This window comes from Alternaria triticimaculans (assembly GCF_023758025.1).
Source record: "Alternaria triticimaculans strain BMP 0046 chromosome Unknown scaffold_4, whole genome shotgun sequence".
Classification (NCBI taxonomy): domain Eukaryota; kingdom Fungi; phylum Ascomycota; class Dothideomycetes; order Pleosporales; family Pleosporaceae; genus Alternaria; species Alternaria triticimaculans.
In genome coordinates this window covers 1,333,086-1,349,228 of record NW_026055961.1, presented here as the reverse complement: position 1 = coordinate 1,349,228, position 16,143 = coordinate 1,333,086, and the positions used below count along the sequence as shown (strand labels likewise).

Below are 16,143 nucleotides of genomic sequence, written 5' to 3'. Positions count from 1 at the left end.
ATCCCGGGAATAGCGAGGGCATGATCCTACGCCAATCTTGTACAAGAGAAAGGCTGAATGGGTTTGCAGACCACATTAACACAAAAACATGCAAGCTGGGTGGCCTAGCGTCGGTGTAGCCTCTAGGGTGTTCAGGTTTTTCCTAGGCTGGGATTCGTTGGCTTCCGAATTTTTGTGTCAACTGTCTTATTGCGACATCAACCCCCAGTGGTGCCCAACGACGCTGCTGCAAGTCGTGTTGTGTGGAATGATACGTATTGTATTTGTTCCCGCCTTTGAGATATCATCTCTATCATGAACTTGCTGCGTCAGCTGGTGGAATTTTGCTGTAGACATCCGAGCAAGAGTTTGACAAGCAAACTTCGGTCTACAGGTTTAGCAATGTACCCCGTCATCCCTTTTGCAATGTACGACTCCGCCTGGCCTTTGAGAGCATTTGCTGTCATGGCTACGATCGGAACTTGGAGTCCATTTGCTCTAATCTCCTGGGTAGCGCTGAGGCCGTCTTGAACAGGCATGTTGACGTCCATCAGAATCAGGTCATATTCGTTGATAGAGGCCTTGGATACCGCTTCCTTACCATCCGGTGCCGTGTCCACATTGTTGAACCCCATGCCAGCAAGCATGCGTGTCATGACCTTTCGATTAATGATGTTGTCTTCCGCAAGTAGCAAACGTTTGTCAGGAGCGACGATCTTGAGAGTTTCCATCGGGTCGGCCACCACGGGAGATGGGATGCTCAATCCAGCTAGACCCTCTTGTAGAACCTCCAAAGCTTTGAGCTGCTTGCATCTTTTGAGCTTGGCGGTAAACCAGAAAACACTACCTGGACCTTCTGGATTAGGGTGAAAGCCAATGCTTCCACCCATGCGCTCAGCCAGCGACTTGCAGATGCTCAAGCCCAATCCTGTACCCTTGTATCTCTTTGTCGTGGAGTTGTCGATCTGAGTGAAAGGCGTAAATAGGGTCTGTGAGCCACTTGCTGGCACTCCAATGCCTGAGTCTATCACTTCAGTCAGAATCGTGAAGTACTCTTGGTCTTCCTTTTGCAGTCGCGCAACTATTCGTACATAGCCTTGCTCGGTGAACTTTGTCGCATTAGATAGGAGATTCTGTACAACTTGTCGATAACGTAGAGAGTCTCCTTCAGCGGAACTAGGTAGGTTGTCGTCCATGTCGATCTCGAGCTTGACTTCGGGTCTCTGGCACGTCTGATGTGCCCGAAAGACAGATTGAATGATATCCTTTACGCTTATAATATCGTTACTGATAGAAAAGCTACCCGAAGCGAGCTTGCTAAAATCGAGAAAATCGTCAATTAGCTGAAGAAGCACGTCCCCAGACTCTTTGATTATGTTCGCTAGCTCTTGTTGGTTGTCGTCCAGCTTGGTGTCCAATAGTAGCGTTAAAGCGGACAGCATGCCGTGCATAGGCGTGCGGATCTCGTGGCTCATGTTGGCTAAGAACTCCGATTTGAGTTTCGATGCTTCCTCATAGGCGGCGATAAGACTTTTCTCGGCTTTCCGTCTTTCCGTCAAATCTCTGGTGATTTTAGAGAAGCCGAGGAGAATGTTGTCCTCTAAATGAGGATAGATTAAGTCAGTGCATGTCTCATGGATAGTGCGTGAGGAGAAACTTACTATACACCGGCGTGATGACAACGTTCGCCCAGAACCTGGAGCCGTCTTTGCGAAAACGCCAGCCTTCGTCTTCACATCTTCCGTCGCGGAGGGCATCTCGTAATTCCCTAGATGGCTTATCATTCTCACGGTCTTCTTCCGAATAAAAGGCCGAGAAATGTTTGCCGATGATCTCGGCTGGAGTGTATCCCTTGAAACCCTGGGCTCCTGCATTCCACGTGGCCACATGCCCTGTCGGGTCAAGCATAAAGATCGCGTAATCCTTGATGGTTGCTACCAGCAATTGGAATGTTTCATTCTGATAAGAGCGTTCCCTGAACTCAAGCTGTCGCTGATGTTCTTCGGTGATGTCGAGGAATTCCATCTGGATGCAGCGCAATATCCCGTGGCGCAGAATTGGGACTGCTCTTAGGTGCCAGGCGATACCCGTATCTGTTACAGCTCTCGATTGCTGGAGGTTGCCAGTTCGACATGCAGCGCTTACTAGCGCATGGGCTGGAGCAAAAGCAGGAATAGTGGAGGAGATGTCGAAAATGTCATCGGCATGTCGGCCTACAAGATCAACGCGATCTCTTGCGTTTGAGGTAGTCACATAACTGATAGATGTCAGCAAATAGCATGAGTTGGACGATCCTATTCACAGGCTGTACTAACGAATCTGAGACATGGCGCACATGGAGCAACGCATCTAAGATCACAGTAGGCGCGGGTGTGAACCTGATCAGGTCGTATGCAAGGCTGTTGGGATCGTAATCGTCGTCCGCTCTTGCTGTCGGCGTCGGGAGATCATCAAGCACAAGTTGCGACAGCGATGTTGGCAGCGACCCCATGGGCGCGGACATAACTCCGAGAGGACCGAGCTAGCCCCCACTAGGCTAGCAGTGGACACTTGTGGTGTGTTGAAAAGGAATCGTACGAGTTTTGCATCAGAGTGTTAACAGCCGGGGTAAGACCAGGCTTCTGTGATCACAAATTGATCAGGTTGCTCCTGCCGTCAGATTCGTGTCACTTCCCGCGGCAACGGCAGGTAATTCTAGAATGAGCGATGCCGTGACGTCACATTCAGCCCCTCGTTTGAGAGCTACTAATCCGTTTATCACGACTCTGGAAACACTGGCGATACGCAAACAAGGCCTATCTCACGTCGCAGGATGCTGCACTGATGTCTTCGCCTACAACACACATCCACGCTGGTTTTTCGCATCTAGCAAGCCCCACTTTTCCAAAGTCATGGTACTTTTGACCCTACACTGGCCTGTCCCGCCGATGTTCAAACGACAGTCGTTTATACTATTCAAGAGACCACCAATTTTTCTGGCACGAAAATTGTTCACAAAAGGCTTGTTCGCGCATACAAGCGAAGCTTGTCACTGTGGTACCTATGTGGCGTTTAGGACCCTCGGATGCCGGCCTACCAGTCCGGCAGACTGTTCCAAAATATCAAGTTCATCAAAAGAATAACACGGTCGAAATCATCACCAAGTCTTTTGGTGTATGTCTCTTAATGAGCACAACGATCGTCGTGCAAGTATGCGGAAGGTTTCCAGGAATACCAAACTGCGCACTTGTGGCGAGTACCTTGGCACGATGTGTGCTACAACGTCTCGCAGCTTCACAAGCGGCTTAAAGGATACTTCCAATACACTATAGAATTGAACCTTTATGGAGCAGGAACATGTTTCCTAAAAGCTGTTCGCGTACAACCTATGGGAACACGGATCGTCTCTCACCTTGTGATGATCAGCCTACTCATGATCACGTCGACATCTACGCTTTCGCCCACCGACCGCCATCTCAGACTGCTATTAGAGCTGGCCAGAAGCGTTACACTGGGGTGTAGCGTTCGACTGACAGACTCATTGCTGTCATGACCATCAGTTCGACGCCTTCACCCAGCGGATCTTACAACCGTATATACATAACCAGTTTCCAGTCTTAACTCTACCAATGAGAACCTCGAACAACGGTAGATTCAACGAGAACTTCTACATTTAAGCTTCCACAACATCATAATGGACAAGCGCGACCGTTCGCCGTCGCCGGCGCAGGCACGTAAGCGACATGCTTCGACAATTTCGACAACAAACTCCACGAGCTCGCAAGGTACAACATCAGAAAAGACTATCGAGAACTCAAAGCCTCTCACTTCACCATCGGATTCAGATGCAGACTCGCCAGAGTTCTCTTCTGCGGCTTCGGTGTCTTCCTCGCAGTATACTGGTGATGCTAAAAGCCCACCCTCACCTGCCCATCATCCAGCAACAAACACGGCCCATATCTCTCCTTCAAAGACCAACCCGATCAGCACTCCACCAGAAGTCTCCGCTTATGGTGGTATGGTTACGCTAGGTCCTCCAACCCCAGAAACACTTCGTGAACCGTCGCACGATGGTACAGTGGTGCACACACCTAGTATATTACATACTACTACAGAATCTTTTCCCATCTTCACAACAGGCGATGTCTTCATCAAAACGGATCTGGTCACTCCGTCGAGACAATGGCAACTCCACGGCAGCATTCTCACGCGGTCCTCTTCATGGTTTTCAAAGTCACTTACAAGCATCATGATGCCTACGATAGGGCCGGCGTGGGCCTCATACACTATTGAAGAGGTTGATGGTAAGGTCGTGTTGGTACAACAGCAAACCACCGAAGAAAAGCCAGTCATTTCGAATATCGGGAGTCAAAATGATGCCGACGTTACAATCAAGACCGAGCACGAGGATTCTGATTCAAGCAATTTCTTCTCTATTACACCAGACCACAGCGCCACGATTGATGTTTACAATCAAATCTTCAGCGCATTCTATAACGTCCCCATCGAAATTCCGACTACAAATATCGCCGCCTCTCTCACTCACTCCGAACAACTCACCAAGCTCGCCGAAGACCTGGGGTGCTTGGACAACCTTCCCAACCTAAGATCACAAATCAATGCCACCCTTCTCCAGCAACGACATGCGCTTCTGCGTGCAATCAAAAACGACCCTGCACGCTGGCTCATCCTCTCACTCTCTCTGCACAACGAGTCCATCTACACAGAAGCACTGATCCATATGTCTGGCGCACACCCCAGTTGGCCATGGCCGACGCCGCGCTCCTCTCTCCCAGAAGAAATCATCCGCCTCATCACGGCCAAGAGCCTTGAGCTAAACAAACGGTGCACAGAAATAGAGCGCGACCTGCTCTTACTCACCATCCACGTCGGCCGTGGTGCGAGCAGCCACCCAGTGTCTCTTCTTGTCAACTCTGAATTTGACACTTGGTTCATCGTCTCAACATTCCGGTCCATCCTCGCTCAAGAATTCACCAACCTCCACGACGACTGCAAGGGCTCTCTCCGTCGCGGCACAATCTATCGGAAGATTTGGAAGGGGGAGGGTTATATGCCGTACGAGGATATGCGACGCATGCTCGAACAGGTCATGCCCTCCGCAGTTGCCAGTCTAAGTGAGGATCTGGCCATCTTGAAGAGGGAAGCGAGTGCGTACGTGGAGGATCTTGCAAAGAACGAGTCTTTGCTTGATGTGGAGGGGCAGAAGGTGGGGTGGCTAACTTGTGTAAAGGTGGGGAAGGGGGATTTTCCTTGGAAGGCTGGGGAGGAAAAACACTGAACAGGTGCTCTGCTGTCTACATCAGTGTCAAATCGAAAATTTGCAAGATGTCAAGGCGATGTAGACTTCTGGGTCAATCACTTGAACTAAGGGTAGGTGTTCCATTTGCTCCTTGGGTAAGGTGGAAGGGACCTGATTAAAGGGCTAGTGTCAATGTCGTGGTCCATGGGAGCGCCCCTGGGCCGTTAAAGGTGCAGTGGAAGATACGGTTATTGCGGAATCGCGGCATGATAGGCACGGCACACTTCAGAGCTTGGAGGATGCTCATTGTTCTTACTGCATATCTTATTCATATGTGTACACCAATGTCCAGAAGCATCCAAGTCACATAGATTCATGTCCATAACGCGTAAAAGGGGGTATCATTCTTAGGCCAATAGAGAAATTTACAAGCAACACATCATCTACGCGAGGTTCCTCCGAACCCAGTGCTCTCGTGCCTGGTGCTGGAGAAACTATCACCAGAGGAACTCCTTGAGCTACCCTCTCCGCCGTTATTCCAGCGACTGCCACTACCGTTTCCAGCGCCCCAGCCGCCCGTCTGGTTGTTCCGGTTGCCTCTGTTGCCAAACTGGCCCGCAGCCCATCCAGCAGCAGCGCCACCTGCCGCGCCAGACCAGAAGCCAGGCCTCCAGCCTTGTGCCGGTTGTGTCGCGCCGTAGCCTGACTTGGGGTTGCTGGGATTGTTCGGGTAGTATGGTGGAGGCGGGTCGTCGTTGTCGTCATTGTAACCTCCTCCCCATCCACCGCCGCCGCCGCCACCTCCCCAGCCAGGTCTGTTGCCTCCTGCTGCGCCGCCATCCGGACCTTGTGCGCGGTTCCTCAATGCAGAATATATCATCCACAACACGACACCACCAAAGAGCATCCAGAAGAGTCCACCTGCAATCCTCTCGCCCATGGTTTTCGGTCCGTCACGTCGGTCGTCATCGTCGTCGTCGCTCTGCCATCTTCCTCTTCCCTTGCCGTACTTCTCTTGACCTTTCTCCGTGAGGACAAGACGGTACTCTACTCCGCAGCTTCCTTTCAGGATGTATGGGTCTTCGGGGTAATCGTAGCCTTCGCAGATGACGTCTGTGGAGCCGAGTTTGAATTCTTCGGGGAGCGAGGCGGTGCAGGTCCACTGTATGGAGTCTTCGTCGTAGTCAGAACCGCTGTTCTTGCAGCGCATTATCTCGGGTTCGTAGAGGCCGCGTGCGGAACCGCCGATGCATTTCAGCTATGATGTGTTAGTAGGCTGCATGGAGGGGTACGCGGAAAGGCGTAGGGTGAACGCGTACCTGAGGAATAGGGTCAACGCGTCGCGCGGAAGTCTGCTGTCCTTTGCGCAGCGTGAGACTTTCGATCTTGGCCAGCTTGACTTTGTCTGAGCGGAGGGCTTCTGCGCCACTCGCTGCCAGCAGCGCAGGGTAGAGGAAGCTGAGGAGATGCATATTGTCGCAAGGTCGTGGATCAGGAGAGTGTTGGATAGGGATGGTTAAGACAACTCATGTACCACCCGTGTGGCAAAAGCATGTGAAAGGACACGGTGGAGATGCTTGTGCTTTGGGGCTGTGAATCTAGAAGCTGGCGGCGCCAGTGAATGCCGATGACGCACCGCCGAGGCCTTTACAGGGATGGCATGCGCTAGGGCCGCTTCCGCACTAGCTCAGTTTACTCACATGGCATCGCGAGCATCACGCGTGGACAGACCTCGAACGAAACCTCCATCACAGCAATCATGAAACAGCGAATAACTTATGTGGTGACAAACCCAGAGGAGTTTACTCCCGATCAACTTCAGGTTGGCGAAGACCAATCCGGTCCATACTTTGCTTTGGATAATGTCTGTGCTGCGAAGGAACACCGTATCACACTCGGCCTGAATGAGCTACCGGAAGAAGTATGTACTGCTGCCACTCTCAAGTCCACCAAAAGAGCGAACTCATCCTAACGGCACGTAGATAAGTAAAGTCTTTAAACAATGGCACGAGTTACATCTACGTTGGACGTCTCCAAGGCCTTACGCATCTACTCCGCCATTCACATCACGTGTCTCACCTGGTCTGCACGTCTTCTTCACGCCTCTATCAGATACGCCTGACGACGCCCTATGCTCGAGCCTCCACTCCCTCATATCTTCGGACCTGAAGTGTTCGTCAACATCATCCAGCTCCACAAAGATGCCAGTCCTCTCAGAACGCTTCTCAATGTCGGCCACCTCGCAGTACTACAGCTACTTGGGTGACATCGACAGAGTTAAGAGTTTGTTCCAGCAGAAATTTTGCAAAAGAGATGGAAAAAGTTATTGTTTGGATGCGATCGATGGCTTTGCTCTGTCAGATTATGTCGATGTGGACTACGATACTATCTCGAGAAGCGTTGTTCTGACAGCCGAATCGTCCAATGCAGGATCCACCAACGAGGGCTGGACTGAGACAATCAGACTGCCAAGTAAAGAAGCGACAGTAGAGATTGGGGTATTGAGTTTGGAGGGAAACGCCGATCCCGAAGATGTGCAGTTTGGAGGTTTCTTGACAGTGCTAGGGCAAGACGATAAACCGAGTACGTATATTACTCCTACTACACTGTCTTCACATCATCTTGACAGCAAGAAGCTAACGACACACAGAGCCCACGCGCTTCCAAACCCCAACCCGGCACTACCCTCTCCTCCAAGCCTCCAAGAACCCAACCGCCCCACCTAAACTCCACCCCCTAACCTACAGCACCTCCTTCAACCAACCAACCGGCCTCCACCCAACTCTCACCCTAACCTTCCCAGCACATCACCTCACCCCGCCAGACCGCTCCTGCAAACTACACACCCACCTAACCCTCCCCTCCTATCTTTTCATCGACAAATACCAATTCTCCGACGCCCTATTCCTCGCAGACAAGAACCTAAAGCGCCTCCGCAGTCTAGCCGGGGCCACCGATCTCGAAGCCCCAGACTGGGTTGTGCCCGCCTGGGGCTCCGCAGCGCTCTTTGAACTCGCTACACCCACGCCAGAGAAGATTGAATATCCCAAGGTCAGTCTGGGGGATGGGGAGGAGAGCGTGTGGGAGGACTTGCCGACGCATCGTGAGGTGCCGGAGGGGGATTGGAATGTTAGCATACCGTTGCATCTGCGGTATATGCCTGCTCAGGCGGCGTCTCATGCTAGGCTACCTGTCCCTTGGCCTGTTGTGTTCTGGGCTTGCCGTGCGGATTCGGGCGCACAGCATACTACCAATCCGTTTGATCGCTTGCATTTGGGGTATGAGGGCTTGTTTGGACCCAAGACTAGGTTCATTCATGTCGAGCCAAAGGCGTGGAATCAGACAGACTCGGGTGGACTGGTGGAGTGGATCAATGTGCCGGTGCTTGACACGAGGATGGCTGGGTGGGTTGAGGGAGGGACGGTTGGTGTGGTCTTGTTCGCGTTTGTGGGGCTGTGCTGGATGTTATTTAGGAACATTGGGAAGGGGGATGTTGAGGATGAGAAGAAGAAGCAGTAGATAGGTCACTAGTAACATGGGGTATTGGTGGGGGTTGAAAGTATTAGATGTTATTACTTTTCGCTGTCAACTCAGCGATTTCGTTTGGGTATCGTTCAATCAAGTGCTTTGTCCGCCACATGCTTCCACGCTACTTTTCTTCCACATCTCATACCGCTGCTATCCAATCGCGCAATGCAATATCTCACAAACCATGCTTCATATCTCCGTTTCCAAAGTTCAGACTATCGTAATCGGCGCGTTGACAGGCATGCTCGACATGATGGGTAACGGTGTTCCAGGGAAGATAGGATGCAGCGCATAGACAGGTCCTGAACTGTCCTCGCCGTCGAATAGCATAAGGTTCTGGATGGGCTGTTCACGTTGTCCCAGCACGTTGATGACATCTTGGGCCAGCTGACCGCCCAGGAAAGCCGTGACGGGTGCCAGTTCGCTACCCAGGTTCTGAAGGAAGCTGCGGAGGACTTCGGCTTTGAGAGACTCTGCAGGAAGAAGCAGTTCCTTGTGCTTCTGGTTCGCAATGGTGGTGAAGAGCTGAAGATCTGTTGGTGTATGCGAAGGGTAGATGCCGTAGCCCATGCGCTGGTACTCCCACAATGCGCGTACACAGGTGAGTAAGGGATGGACTCTCTTCAGCCTCCTGGCGTTGTTTGCAATATCCGCAGGGAGTGGACTGTCCTTGACCAGCATCAACGGGCTGTAGAGCTCCTGCTTGTTGACCAGCTCGACCACCTTTCCGTTCTCCTTCTTGACCTGGACGCTCTTGATGCTCCTCGTTGTGCTCTCAGCGCCGACCTGCGTGTCGCGATTGCTCTTCTCGCGCTCGATAACGAAGTTGTGCTCGACCAGGTCGGCGAAGATGTAGCCGTACATGCCGTGCGATGCGCCGGCGTAGAAGGGTTTCCGTGCTATGCGCGCACCGGCATTGAGGGCGGAGGTGGAGAGGAAGTCCATGTCGGTGCATATGATAATGTCGTAGGCGGCGTAGAAGTTGGGATCTTGCTCGTTGCGGATGTCGGTGGTGAGGGTCTTGACGGTGACGCGCGGGTTGAGCTTCTGCACCTGGGGCAATGCTGCCTCTGCGCGGTTCTTGCCTACATCGGCGTCGCTGATCAAGAATTGCGCGCCCAGATCATCTTCGGTCACGACTTCGTGGTCTGCGAGGGTGATGGAGCCTATGCCGGCGAGGACAAGGTTCTTGGCGACCTCGTTGGCGAGGGCTTTGATGGAGACGAGCAGGATGTTGGCGGTGCGGATCTTCTCTTGCGCCGCGACGCCCCATAGGCGGATTTGGCGGTCGTAGAGGGCGATTTCATCTGAGCGCGGAAGTTAGCACTGCTGCAACTGCCATTGCGTCGCGCTTACCTGCGGATATCTTGTCGGCCTCAGCGATGGCGGCGACTGTCTCGCCAGCTGCGTCCTCGGCAGGCAATGCAGCAGGCAACGCGCCATTGGTCACCGGCGGAGGTACCGGGGACGGCTCGGTGAGATCAGCCATGGTGTTTGTGTCGCGCGGGTGTGTATCTGAGGGTGAAGATACGCGTATGCGAGACGTGAACTGCGCGATCACTCAGGACAGTCAAGTTGTTGGTGGATCCAACAAGACGCTGGCTGCGTATGGGCTAATTCAAGCTGGACGGGCGTCTTGCAGATGGCCGAGTAAAGGCAGCTAGCGGTGACGGCATTACCTCGCACCCTCGTAGCCTGCCTGTGCGGCTCTGCTGTGGCCCGTGCGCACCCCGCGTGCCAACCACACGGGACCGACTAGACGATGCGTTGCTTGTTCGTCGCCTCAGCCTCGACAAGTGCCGTCTCCTACCCTCCCACCGTAAACTACTAGTCTCTCCTCTGCGTGTGAGCCTAACTACTCGCCATACCTCGTCTCCTCAATGGGAGCGAGCGCCGACGTCACCCATGCCCAGACCACCCTCCTCTCCGTCCCCACCGCCTGCGCCTTTCCCACTGGCCTTCACGACGGGCAGCTTTGACTTTCCCCATGCCTCGACCTCGCCGCCGACCGGCTCTCGCTCTGCCTCTACGAGCGCATCACGAAATGCGCTGCGCTCCCTAGCCGAGCCCACGCCCGCCGCTTACGATGCGACGTCATCCCCCAGAGACCCTGCCCGCCGCGTGCGCACTCGCACGTCAACCAGAAGAGGCCCGCTGCACCGCCTATTTGGTCCCCCACGTGACAGCGACGCTGCGGACAATCTGGCCCGAAGGCCGCCCACTGCAAACCCCAACCGACCTCGCGCCGTACCGAGCGAAAGCTACCTCCGCCGCTCTCAGGCCCGCACGAGGGAACAGCGCCTGGCCGACATGGACGCCACCAACGATGTTCTTGACTCACTGAGTGACCTACCGACAAGCAATCCCTTTACTATCTCGAATACACAGCCCCGCTCTCGTAGCCCCATCGTGCAACTCAACAGCGAGCGCCGACATAAGCGGAGGAAGCTGGAACATGACAGTAGCGCTGCTACGGAGTACATGTGCTTCAAGTACGGCCACAGGGGTCAGGTAGTGCCTGGGCGTCTGCGCATGGAGATCATAAGCTGTGACGGCGGTGAGCATCGCAGAGACAACCCACCTGGGCTATACAGGGTTCAGAATGTCTTGAGGAACGACAAAAGTGTATACTGTAGCGAGAGCTCCCAGTGCAATCTTCTCTTGAAACACATCGGAGAAGCCCCTTTCGCCTTGGAGAAGATCGTCATTCGAGCACCGGACCGTGGATTTACGGCTCCGTATGTGTCTCCGCTTCGTCTTTGATCATTGCTAACCTAACACCAGCGTTCAAGAAGGTCTTGTATTCGTATCCATGTCTGCAGATGAACTCCTATCCGGCACCTCAGCCTACAACCTCCGCTACGACACTCCATCGCCACTGATGTCTCCGACACCTAGTTCTCCAAACGAGGCCAACGAACACATGTCGTTGCGAGAGGCTCTTGAAGATCCTTCGGTGTGGCAATACTCAAATCAGGGCCCTCGCGAGGACATGGAGGAGCGCATCGAGAATCTTCGTCTCCGCAGTGAAAGGCTGAATGCCGAATCTGCGAACTGGATATCGTCTTTGCGCTCCGACTCTGAGCGTCGGCGGATAATGCGCCAGATGGTAGAACACGAAGACGAAGCAGAGGGAGACAATTGTGATCACGCAGCGGATGACTCTTACAGCGGTCCCGCTGGCATTTCTGCACCTACCCCACCGCCTTTTACAGTTACTACTGCTGCCAGCGAGGATGAAGACTCGGAATCCAACGAAGAAGTACCCAGTGCTGCCATCATGGCCGACCGCCTTCGAAGAGAAAGCCGTTGGCGTCCAGACAGCGACGACGATGACGATGAAGTCATTCCCCGCCTGGGTCCGCTGCGTCGCGCGCCGGCTCTCGACTACAGCACATACAGCGAATGGCGGGAGCGGAGAGAGCGCTATCTTGAGCCCATCCGAGCGTCTCGTGTAGCTGCGCCCAGCCGCATCGAACCTTCCGAACGAACCCATGACGAGCCACTCATACCCCCACATGCGCGCTTCTTCATTGCGAAGAACAAGAACAAGATCACAATCAAATTTCATCCTGCAATGTAAGTTTGGTCTGGTCACCCTAGGGGGCCATCGGTTTACTAACGCATTCTCCAGTTCGGGAAGACACGTCCTACTTAAGTTCTGGAGCCCGAAACACGATGGCAACATCGACATTGAGAGTGTCCAGTTCTACGGGTACTCCGGACCCCGCTACTTTCCGGCCGTGCAAGCTAGGTAGAGGGTACGTGCTGTTGTAAGGTTTTACATCACATCTGTCCTTTGGAGGATCATGTTGGTATAGGTTAGAAAAAAGACAGGCATGTCTCTCACAGTGTCTGTTTGGAACGTGCCCTAGTAGTAGTGTGTGCAGTCTTTGAGTGGCAATGATACCCGGATATGATACACAAATATGTGACGATTGGTATGGAGCATTGGGGGCTGTGTGGGAGTACTGGTCGTAGATGCAACACATTCTTTCATCATTTGACTGCCACTATTAATGAAAGACTATCAGTTGAGAGACGTGCCTGGGCCTGTGATGAGTGAGCAGATGTAGTTACCCCTACAGACTAAGCAAGAAGGAGCGGCCGGGGATAACGACAGTGCTGATGTGCTATTCCCGTTCGAGGTCAGACCACCTGGACGATGTTGCACTCATTTGAACCTCAAGCAACACCCACAACCACCTACCACGATAGCCACGTCTCAGCAACTTCCCGCGAAGTGACCGACTGTCATAACGAGGCATGAGCGCCTTACCCGCGCTGTACTGTGCTACGAGGTCCAGTTCATATCGATGAGCAGGTGAAATGCTCCCTTTTGGAGGAGAGATGCAACGGAGACCGCGCAGTCGAGCATAATACACGTAAGCAACGCATATGTGCAGCTATCAGATCGGAATCACGCTAATGCGCACGGTTAGGGATGGAATTACAAGTAACCATATGCACAAGGTATAGTATCTTCGATGGTGAATGACACACATTGACGACTCGACGAACCCTGGCAAACCACCGTTATCGACTTATCAACCCACCAATGTACACACCCAAAGTCCCTCACGAAAGGACTTTCAATTCGAGCGCGAGCCCACAAGAACACATTAACGCCTCCGCAGAAACTGTATCGATGGCATCCATGTGCCCGGTTCTGGTCAGCTTTCGCAATTATGTTCAGTGGACGTAGTCGCCGACACATCCTTTCCTCTTCATTTCTACGAAATTACTTAGCCTACGTTCTTGACCGGTACTCTGACAAGCGGGTTGCTGTCAATCCAAGTTACCTCGACATCACATCGCCTGCACACTCTTCTGGGTTACTGGAACACATTCCAAATGGACGACTGTAAGCTCCTAGACAGCGCCCACTGTTCGTCGTTTAGCAGCGGTCGACTATCCCGTACGTGGCGAAGGCTGCTGAGATCAGCACAGCAACGGGCTCAGAGCCTCGACTTTCCATCTTTACGCTATTGAAGGCGGCAACGGCAACAGCGAACCTACACACGGCTCTGACGGCATTGTCTAACCTTGCGCTATGTTCTACCCGCAGTGGCTATTATAGAGCCGCCCTACTGGTTTGCCATGTCGCCGGTCATGCCAGTTAGAACAACGGTATGTTCCTGCCACGCCTCTAGCGTATGCAGCTAATGACGGCCTAGAAACCGTGGTAGCGCGGGTTGCCAAGACGACGTGGTAAAGCTATGCGCACTGGGAACTTCGCCTCCGAGGAAAAGAACGTAATGTCTGCCAGTTGTGGCAGTCAACAGAATTTTAGTATAGCCAAAGCTGCCGACGGTACACTATCTGCTGTTGATGAAACTCATGAACAAAACATGGGCGTCATAATCACTGATAGACTGCTCAGTCTTCCGTTCGAGCCGACACGATCCGTCGCCCTCAAGCTTCAAGCAACGGACGATGTATCACGCTTGTTGTATAAGACGCTTTCTCGGCAAGATGCTAGTCGACAGCCTATCACGAGTGGGTTCAGCCATTCTTGGCCTGCGTAGCTTTACCAAGATGATACCAGGCAGATCCTACTTCAGGATGCTCCATGCATTGACAGCCAAACAATTCGATGGCCACTCCGGTCTTTCCGTTGAAGCACTATCAACAAATTCTAATTCTAATGCTAGGTTACGCATTGAAGCTTCGATGTCAATGAGATACCAGACTCGATGTTGGGAGGCTCTGCGTTCCTGAACAAGCCATTTGACAGCGAGGTTCAGACACCAATTTTTCTAAAGCTTGGTACAAGCCATGACATACTGACTTCAAAAGCATAAGTTTTTGCATGTTTGCGTCATACAGGGGTAACAGCTACCAGAGAGAAGTTCGCCGCCGACTGACGATGCTTGTCGTACAGCCGGACTAACAACGTTTCATGCAGCCTAAGCCTACGTTCTCCAGTTTTTCCTCCGCAAAGTCGGCGCGTTCTGGAGCAAACGACAAGCTTTCCGGATGATCGGCCGTGATCGCTCGGTTGCTCGGGTGGATCCACATTCGCCGTGCCAAGCACCAATGACGTCGGCCTGCGCTGTCTCCATGTCCATCGCGTGGCTCCGCGAAACCTTCATATGCTTCGATCGCTTGGCGGCATCCAGACACACTGTGCCTGGCCTCCAGGTTCGACCAGAACGACATGCAAATGATAAGTGTGATGTCACTTCACATTCAGCCCTTTCTATCGGGGCGCTATCACAACGTCTAGCAAACAGCAAAGCCAATGCCAGAGGTCGACGGTGCATGCCATCTCATCAAGTGCATGAGCGAACTCGGGTACGACGGCTCTGGTAATACCATGGTACCTGATTCCTCTGCAGAAGCCAGGGCGGAGACTGTCCGATGGGCGATGGAAGCAGGAGCACATTTGGTATAAGAGTCGCCATGCTCGACATGTTGAAAGCCCATCATCACAACAATCAACCTTCTCATCATCTCACTCGATTCAAGACCACTACACTCACTCTTAACAAGTTGAACTACGATCAATCAATCAATATGCTCTTCTCAAAGCTCACCATCATCTCCGCCCTTGCGGCCTTCGCTGCTGCCCAGGACACTGACTTCGACTTCGACAACATCCCCGCGGAGTGCACTGATGTCTGCGCACAAGTCGGTTCCATCACCAACGGTTGCAAGAACGACAGCAGTAAGTACCACACTTAACAACGAACAACAAGCATCTAACAAACATACAGATGACGACTCATCCGCCGTCCTCCAGTGCATCTGCACAGCCAACAACGCAAACCAGTTGATCCCACAGTGCGAGGCCTGCGTCAGGCAGTACAACGGCAACGACAACGACGACGGCAGCGACCAGTACCGTCTCCTCACCGACTGCGCATACCAGACCACCACCGTAGTTGGAGGAGGCGCTGGCGCAGTCCAAACAACGGCCGTCGACACCAACACTGTCACTGACACCAACACCGTCTCCGTCACCTCCGTCATCCAGACCACTTCGGTAGCCGTCATTGTCACCACCGGTAGCGATGGCCTCGTTGCCACCACCACCGAGACAGATACCAACACCAACACCGTCCCTGCCGAGACTAGCAACCCTGCTGCTATGAAGACTGCTGGCGCCGCCATGGGTATTGGTGCTCTTGGACTCGCTCTTGGTATGCTGTAAATTGACATCATGGTTTACGGGGAGATGGATATTTATGTAGTTAATGACTGGAAGAGGAGTTTGGAAGCTCAGCTATTAATCGTGGGAGCTTGAAAAAGTCCGATGACTGGGCATGTAATGACTGTATATATAATGCAATATGTCTTACCTCACATGATCCATCTCGTCGTATGAGCAGTCCGACGTGATATGAGAATGTGGGAATGTGACACAAACATGAGATAACATCCAGAATGCTTCA

General features: G+C 52.8%; 7 protein-coding genes across 7 annotated transcripts; 4 read left to right on the top strand and 3 right to left on the bottom strand.

Moving 5' to 3' along the window:
- Positions 1-308: 308 nt before the first annotated feature.
- J4E78_004022 (uncharacterized protein) lies at positions 309-2,470 on the bottom strand (the record flags this gene model as incomplete). The annotated part of the gene is made up of 3 exons (XM_049364654.1): positions 309-1,579; positions 1,641-2,236; positions 2,295-2,470. The coding sequence occupies 3 exons, from the start codon at positions 2,468-2,470 to the stop codon at positions 309-311; spliced, it is 2,043 nt and encodes a 680-aa protein (XP_049223732.1).
- Positions 2,471-3,968: 1,498 nt separating this feature from the next.
- On the top strand, positions 3,969-5,321 carry J4E78_004021 (uncharacterized protein; the record flags this gene model as incomplete). Its single annotated transcript, XM_049364653.1, has 3 exons — positions 3,969-3,974; positions 4,193-5,185; positions 5,262-5,321. 3 exons carry the CDS (start codon positions 3,969-3,971, stop codon positions 5,319-5,321), a joined length of 1,059 nt encoding a protein of 352 aa, XP_049223731.1.
- A 336-nt stretch (positions 5,322-5,657) lies between these two features.
- J4E78_004020 (uncharacterized protein) lies at positions 5,658-6,690 on the bottom strand (the record flags this gene model as incomplete). The annotated part of the gene is made up of 2 exons (XM_049364652.1): positions 5,658-6,476; positions 6,538-6,690. The coding sequence occupies 2 exons, from the start codon at positions 6,688-6,690 to the stop codon at positions 5,658-5,660; spliced, it is 972 nt and encodes a 323-aa protein (XP_049223730.1).
- A 287-nt stretch (positions 6,691-6,977) lies between these two features.
- Positions 6,978-8,737, top strand: J4E78_004019 (uncharacterized protein; the record flags this gene model as incomplete). The annotated part of the gene is made up of 2 exons (XM_049364651.1): positions 6,978-7,139; positions 7,871-8,737. 2 exons carry the CDS (start codon positions 6,978-6,980, stop codon positions 8,735-8,737), a joined length of 1,029 nt encoding a protein of 342 aa, XP_049223729.1.
- Positions 8,738-8,956: 219 nt separating this feature from the next.
- On the bottom strand, positions 8,957-10,235 carry J4E78_004018 (uncharacterized protein; the record flags this gene model as incomplete). Its single annotated transcript, XM_049364650.1, has 2 exons — positions 8,957-10,053; positions 10,103-10,235. The coding sequence occupies 2 exons, from the start codon at positions 10,233-10,235 to the stop codon at positions 8,957-8,959; spliced, it is 1,230 nt and encodes a 409-aa protein (XP_049223728.1).
- A 416-nt stretch (positions 10,236-10,651) lies between these two features.
- J4E78_004017 (uncharacterized protein) lies at positions 10,652-12,504 on the top strand (the record flags this gene model as incomplete). Its single annotated transcript, XM_049364649.1, has 3 exons — positions 10,652-11,484; positions 11,531-12,325; positions 12,381-12,504. 3 exons carry the CDS (start codon positions 10,652-10,654, stop codon positions 12,502-12,504), a joined length of 1,752 nt encoding a protein of 583 aa, XP_049223727.1.
- A 2,761-nt stretch (positions 12,505-15,265) lies between these two features.
- Positions 15,266-15,902, top strand: J4E78_004016 (uncharacterized protein; the record flags this gene model as incomplete). Its single annotated transcript, XM_049364648.1, has 2 exons — positions 15,266-15,416; positions 15,466-15,902. The coding sequence occupies 2 exons, from the start codon at positions 15,266-15,268 to the stop codon at positions 15,900-15,902; spliced, it is 588 nt and encodes a 195-aa protein (XP_049223726.1).
- Between the last annotated feature and the right edge of the window lie 241 nt (positions 15,903-16,143).